At 46.1% G+C, this 7,537-nt stretch overlaps 1 protein-coding gene across 9 annotated transcripts in view; it reads left to right on the plus strand.

Moving 5' to 3' along the window:
- DRP2 (dystrophin related protein 2) overlaps window positions 1–7,537 on the plus strand; it is a 93,275-nt gene that overhangs the window by 79,253 nt on the left and 6,485 nt on the right. For 7 of the 9 annotated variants that reach the window (XM_063804526.1, XM_054676561.2, XM_016943606.4 and 4 more), the window contains one exon: window positions 88–4,098. The exons of the other annotated variants lie outside the window; for them this stretch is intronic. In XM_063804526.1, coding sequence (XP_063660596.1) covers window positions 88–212 — 125 coding nt within the window. In that variant the 3' untranslated portion in view covers window positions 213–4,098. Of the gene's footprint in view, window positions 1–87; window positions 4,099–7,537 lie in introns of those variants that run through there. 9 annotated transcript variants of the gene reach the window in all.

The following is a 7,537-nucleotide window of genomic DNA, read 5'->3' on the forward strand; positions in this document are numbered from 1 at the left end:
CCCTTCAGCTGGCAGAATTCTATCTGGCCCCTTGGCCTCATAAAGGAGTCTCTAGTTCTCTTCTCAAATCTCTGTTTTTTAACCCAGATGATGTGGGGTCAAAGAGCCAGGATGTCAGCCTGTGCTTGGAGGACATCATGGAGAAACTCCGTCATGCCTTCCCCAGTGTGCGAAGTTCTGATGTGACTGCCAACACCCTGCTGGCCTCTTGATGGAGCCAGATCCCCATCCTATAGTTCATAGTCCTCTCCTGGTTCCGGTCAAAGCCTTTCCTCAGCCTTCACCCAACCTTTCCAGTTTCCACTGGCCCCACATTCCTCAACTAGTATTATTTGGGCTCTGGGCAGCAGCAGGGATCTGGTGGTATGTGAGGTGCATGCGGGCAGTGATGGGGAAAGGGGAGGCATGATTCTTCTGACCCTAGAAATGTTCCCTTTAATCTTCAAGTTCGAGGTCAGCCCTTTAAGTACCTTTCTGTTGCAACCCAGGCAAATATCACTTGGCCATTCAGATGGGGAGCAGAGAAGCTGCCTTGCAGAGCTAAGCGGTACATGTTGGCCCCTCTTCCTTCTCCGTGGAATTATGGAGAGAGAGAAGCCTAATTACCCCCAAGGTTCCATCCAGCATTATGAATCCACAGGGTTTACCCCTACTTTCTGGCGCAACTCAGGAAGGCAAAAGGGTATCCCCGAGACACCTTCCCCACCCCAAGTGCCCCTGAAAAAGTCTGGGCAGTGTGTGTTCTATTACTTCAGCTCCAGGACAGATTGCTAGCCATCCTAATGCTACCTAGGTATTGGTTTCTCCTCAAATATCTTCATTTTCTTTAGCCTCAGTCCCTGACAGACCTTCCTTAAGGGGAGAACAGTTCATTCTGGTTCTTCTACGTTATATTTGGAAGCATTAAATCCATACTTATGGGTTTAGATTTTTTTTTTTTTTGCCCCACATCTTCCTATTTCTTAAAGTCCTCAGCATTTTGAGAGACCCACTGAGTTGCGAGTTGCTCTGGAAACCCGGCTGAAGCCACCCTTTGCTCCTCTGAGTCTGTCCTCACAGACCTGAGGACACAGTGGCAGCTTGCTGAGCAAGGGAGTGTTGCTTTCCTTGGGTGAGGAAGAGGAAGCCCACCTCAAGTCTGGAGTAGTATGACTGCCATCCAACACCCTTCCAGGCTGTGACCCTTCTAGCTCTCAGGCTGAATCAGGTGAGGTGGCTGATTGTCCCCAGCTAATCATAAGGCATTTGCAACTGGCCACCGTGTGTAGTGGCCCCTCCATAGGAGCCACAGGCCACAAATCAGGAAGCTGGCCACTTTCCACCCAGACAACAACAGCAAGGCCTTCCTGTGCCTAAAATTGTTATTTCTAACTCTGGAAGGTGAATCCAATCCTCAAACTGAACTAGCTCTTCCTAGGCGACATATACCATGATCTCTTTATCCAGAAACTGTTCAGAATAGATAGTAGGGGTGGGGGAGTGGGCTTGGGAATGTTGAATAGATTCAGAGCCCACTTAGGCAGCTTTCTCCCAAGAGGAGCTTTATAACCTAGAGCCCTGCAGTTGACTTCATTTGCCTAAGTTTATATACATACATATCTATTCTACATATCTACTGTACATCAGTGCTCTCCTGGCCTCACTCACACATTAAATTCTAATACCTCTTGAAGTATTAATGTTCTGCCTTGCTCTTTGTTAGCCCCAGCCTCTGGTTGGAAAGATAGATGTATCCTGGCTGCTCCCCTAGGATATCTCTCTCCATTGATGTTTGGAGTGGGCTGTCCTCAAGACCAAAGCAACAGAAACCTGTGGTCACAGAGAATCTAACAGGAAGAGTCACTGTTCTCTTCACTCATTCCAAATCTTGTTCCCTTGAGACCTGGGCCTTGGGTGAATTTTCCTGGGCTCCCCTAAATGGTTCAGGTGCCAAAATAGAGCAAACCCAAGCTCTGCCCACCCCATGCAGAAAAGGACAAACAGGCCTTTATTAGCCTTTGCCAGCTAAGACACAGAGAACATTCTCTGGTCCCTTCCAGCTCTTATGGTCTCACTCAGGGCTAAAGAAAGCAACAGTTGCCACCACAATCAGGAGGGAGTGACGGTTGGGGTGTTGTATTATAATCCAGCAGTGGGCCAGTGGGTAGAACTGCTAGGAACCTAGTTTGATCTGCTGCAGGGGAGGCAGGGCAGCGGCTTGGGTCCAGAAGCTTAGGGTTGCCTCCTCCACCACTAAGTCACAGGTCCAGGGTGTCAGACTTCACAGCATAACATCTGCTTTAGTGTTCATGAGGTCTCTGGGCAGGAGAACTGGGTATCTGGATAGATGGTTGAGCAGGTGGTAGGCAGGCATCAATCACAGAACCTGGGCATCAGTCAGAGTGGGAGCATATTTGTAGAAGCCTAGATTGTGGGCGGGAATGTGGGACGGAGGGCTCAAGGACTTGGAGGCATATGCCTGCCTAAGCCTTAGGCGGGTACATGTTATGGAGCAATTTTTTACCAGGAAAGTCCTGGAAAATCTTTTCTGTTATCCCCACCCCACCTGAGAGCTCTTGGGCTGCTGAGGGCCTGTGGCAACTGCAGTGGGCCAGGCATGGTAGAAAAGATGTAGATCTTGTTATGTAGGATTTGCGTTGTAGGTGGACTGAAGCGGCAGGTCAAGAGTTGAATTCTCACTAAGGGGTCACTGACATTTTGTGGTCCTGTGTTTACCTTAATGCCTAAGGTGAGTATATTGTTCAAGGGTCCAGGGACAGTCACTGCAGTATGTGTGGGGAATTTTCCCACAGTAAGGTAAATGGATCCTTGGGTACTATGAATCCAACTTGGGGTTGGATTTACCAAAATGTGTTGTATGTTGTTAGACATCTTGTTGTGTATTAGTCTTCTAAGGGTATTGTGCATGGCACTGTGTAGTTTATAGCCCTACACTGGAAGGATGGTGAAGGGAGTTGCTAGATTGATAGCCTAAAGAAAACCTTCTGACTGTGGGATTAGCATCAATGATAAGGAATGTGAGCATTTGCTGGGGTTGTTGTCATGTAGTATCAGAGAACAGTTAGGACTGAGAGGTGATTTCTTCTTGACAGAATTTGATAGAGGCCAAAAAGCCATTACGAGGATACCTCTGCTTCCAGTGACAGCAGAGTGGATTCACATTGATTGGGCATTGTCACGGAAGGCTGACTAGCTGGAGGACATCAGGCTGTGCTATGCTTCCCTAGTGAGGACATGTGCCCTTCCCTCCAGATTAGAAAGGCTAGAATCAAGACTTTCAAGTGCTCATTTTCTTCAAGGTCCAAGGTTGGGAACTATTTCCCTACAGAGAAATCTGTTTGAGTTTCTGGTGCTCCAGGAAATGGGTTGGCAGGACACAGAAATGAGAAACCCTGAGGCCAGGAAGAGGCCAATCCTAGGAGATGTTTTCCCTCCAGATTCATTTTAAGGAATATCTGTGCTTCCTGATGTGTGTGCTTGAGATTTGGGCTCTATATCCAGCATTTGAACTCACATTCTCAGTGGCAGAGTCATGGTCTGTGGCACCATTTCAAGGCCAAAAATCCCATCCAATTTCCCTTCACATAGATGACAGAAAAGCAAGAAAGTAGCTGCCTTAACTCGAACAGTTCTGGGAAAAAAACTGGGGGCCTTGTCCTGAGGCTGTGGAGACTTAATTCTTCAGCTGGGTGGTTCCCGTAGGAACAAGGAACACTTTAGCTACTTCTTACTCTTTTAACACCAATTGCTGTGGGAGAAGGAAAGGCTCAAGGCCAGGGCTCAGCTCGCAGAGTCCATCTTCTCCCACAGTTGCCACATTTGAGAGGGGGCCTGCTGAATGCCCTTGCTGTCCCCTATGGCAGTATTGAGGCCTGACCGAAGTCTGGTATGCTGCTTGCTGGCTGCAAGAACTGGTCACAGGATGAAAATTGGGGAAAGGATTTGGGGGAGGTGACAAGGGTGGCATGGAAGTCTAGGGGACAAAGGGACAGGGTTGGGAACAAATTGGTTAACTTTGATTGCCACTCACTGTGGTGCTTTCCCCCTTTCCCTTGAATTCTGCTTTGAAAAGAATAAATTTGTACTTGTTTACTTTGGTTCCTCTGGTTATACTCTCTGAGTCTGATATTTCATATCTTTCCCTTATTTGGGGGTGGGAAGAGAGGGTAGACCAAGAAGCCACAGAAGTACTGTAAAACATAAGGCTACCAGATGAGTCCAACACCTGTGGGACACAAAAAGACCTCCCCATTGGGCTCATCTGCCACTGTTACCCGGATTAATCACCTCTCAACATCCTCCCAACCCTCCCCAAATTAGCTAGTTAGCGCCTTATGAGATGAGCTGTATGTAGCAATGGTTTCTAAATTTCATCCTCCTCAATCTGAGGGTTTTTCACCAGCCTGAAGCATTGTAAGAAAAGTCAGGACAATGCATTGAGTTTTCATAAAATTATATTTATTCAGTTTAAAGGTCTACCTTTTATTCTGAGATTACGGATATACACACACACACACACTATATATATATATATAGTGTGTGTGTATATATCTGTAATATATATATAGTATGTGTATGTATATATATATATATCCATCTATCTATCTATCTATATATATCCTGTGTGTATATATCCTGTCAATAAGTAAAACCCTGTCAGTCCCTCTTTTTCTTTTTCTTTTCTTTTTATATTAAGGATATATATATATATATCCGTAATATATATATAGCATGTGTATGTGTGTGTATATATATATATCCATCTCTATATATATATCCACCCATATATATATATATGTATATATATAGCCTGTCAATAAGTAAAACCCTGTCAGTCCATGTTTTCTTTTCTTTTTTTTTTTTTTTTTTGAGACGGAGTCTCACTCTGTCACCCAGGCTACAGTGCAGTTGTGCAATCTCAGCTTACTGCAACCTCTGCCTCCTGGATTCAAGCAATTCTCCTGCCTCAGCCTCTCACCAAACTATAGCAACACTGTCCAGTATAAAATAATGCAAGCCACATATGTAATTTTAAATTTTATAGCAGCCATATTACAAAAATAAAAATAGATGGAATTAATTTTAATAATTAACCCAATATATCCACAATATTACCCTTTCAACATGTAATAGTATAAAACAATTATTAATGAGATTTTAAAATATATTTTTAACCAAGTCTTTGGAAATGTCAAGCAAGCTGACACATTCAGCTGGGGGAAACACACACACACACACACACACACACACACACACACACACACGAGATCCAGACAGATCCAGACAGTTTATTCCTTATAGAGACAGAAAAAGCAAGATCAGCAATGGTATCAGCTCCCTGCATCCCTCGTCCCACAGAACAATATAACAGGGCAACAAAAGGGGCTAGATGACAGGCAACATGAATGGTAGGACCCCCTGGTACTGTGTAGCCAATGCCACACTGCAGCTAAGCAGTTTTATGGCCTGCAACTGTACCCTCTGGAGTGGGAAGCAGGCAGAAAGCCCTATACTTAACTGGAACAAGGGAGGCAGGTGACAAGCTGTCTCATGGCAACCTCCCTCAAGATAGGGAGATGACTGAGAAACGCTCTTGTAGCAAATTCTCACAAGACTGCCTGTCTTCCTGTGTTCCGGGAGGATCACAGGGTGTTATGCCAGGACCTGAGTCAGCCTGCAGTTGAGCCTGGCCTGCGTGGCCTATGTGGATAGTGTAAGGTCATCAGGATGCGGGCACAGAGCAGTTCCTTTATAGAAATCCAGTGTTTATTTTACACTTACTGCACATCTCAACTCAGGCTAGTCATGTGGTGCTCAAAAACCACATGTGCCTAGTGGATACCATATTGGACAGCACAAGTCTGTAGCATACAGAAGTCAAAATCACTGAGCTATAGCAAAGGAAAACTTTCTGAGGTGTCAGAGTGAATGTGTGCATGTGTATGTTGGGGTGGGGTGGAAAGTCAGAACGGCAATAGCTTTCGGTGACTGGAGGGCAGTGGTGAAGCAGCCCCCCTAGGTTACATTGAGAAGTGGTAGCAGAGGAGATGGAGGGGCATCGCAAACACACTAGCTTGCCCTTGCCCCTTCCTGTTGTGTTGTCTTCCCTACCACCCCGCCTCTCAGCAGAGCTCTGACTGTTCTCAGGCTGCAGTATCAGACAGAGGCTGTATGAGGGCTCTTCTACCTCTTCCACTCCTGGATGCCCGCTGTGGCACATGTGCCACACTCACTGGCCTGTCTCTCCAGCATGACCCCAGGGTACTTTCTATCAGTCCCCTGCCTGCCTTTATCTGGAAAGGCCTATCTTCTTTTCAAACTCTGCTTCTTCCCCCACCTTCCACCTCTGACACTCAACTTCTTTCCCTCATTCTTTCTCCGTATTCTCATCTTTTAAGTTACGGGTTTCTGAAAAAAACAATCTTTTTAAAATATCATCTTGGTTTTCAAGCAATCCTCGAACTTCTCTCCTAATCTGGGCTCCATTTTGTTTGCCTTTAACATGCCTATCTCCCTTAGTCCTACTTTTTCCCTTGCATTTCCCCCAGCATTCCTGCCGTCTCCATCCCAACTTCACAGGCCCTGCTCATACATGACCTCTCCTTTGCCCATGGCTTAACTTTGACTTGGAGTAGGAGCACTAAAAGTGGCACGGAGAACTTAGGATTATATTTCTTAAAGCAGCACTGACTTTGTCAATTGGGATCAGACCTGGGGCTAGCTGGGCTACTTCCAGAAAACCCCCAGATGCCTCTTGGTGGTAAGCATTATCACCCATGATTTACAATGAGAAAATAGAGGCTCTAAGAAGCGTAGGGGCGGGCAGGCGTGATGGCTCACGCCTGTAATCCCGGCACTTTGGGAGGCCAAGGCAGGTGGATCACCTGAGGTCAGGAGTTCGAGACCAGCCTGGCCAACATAGTGAAACCCCGTCTCTCCTAAAAATACAAAAATTAGCCAGGCATGGTGGCAGCTGCCTGTAATCCTTGCTACTTGGGAGGCTGAGGCAGGAGAATCACCTGAACCCGGGAGGCGGAGGTTGCAGTGAGCCAAAATCGCACCACTGCACTCCAGCCTGGGCGACAGAGCAAGACTCCATCTCAAAACAAAAAAAGAACCACAGGGGCTTGCCCAAGGCAAGTTCCATCCTTGTGTGAGTTCCACTACAGCATGGTAATTCAACCCAAATATTGGAGCTGCCATTTGTATCACTTCTCTAACCACCCCCCCACACCCGCTCCATCTCATATTAACCATATAGCATTGGGATTTGGAGCAAATCTTCTCACCTTAACAATACAGCATTGGGATTTTATTTGCTTAGTTTATTAGGAGTTACCCTAAGAACTCTGGAAGGATGCCCCAAGGCTGATAGCATCGTCTGCCATTTTCTAATCAGAGTGCTATGGTCCGAATGTGTCCCCCAAAATTCATATGTTAAGATATAATCAGTAATGTGTTAGTATTAAGAGGTAGGGCTTTTGGGAGGTGATTAGGTAATGAGGGCTCCACCCTTATGAATGGAATTAGCGCCCTT

Source organism: Pan troglodytes, chromosome X (assembly GCF_028858775.2).
Source record: "Pan troglodytes isolate AG18354 chromosome X, NHGRI_mPanTro3-v2.0_pri, whole genome shotgun sequence".
In the NCBI taxonomy this organism is placed as follows: Eukaryota; Metazoa; Chordata; class Mammalia; order Primates; family Hominidae; genus Pan; species Pan troglodytes.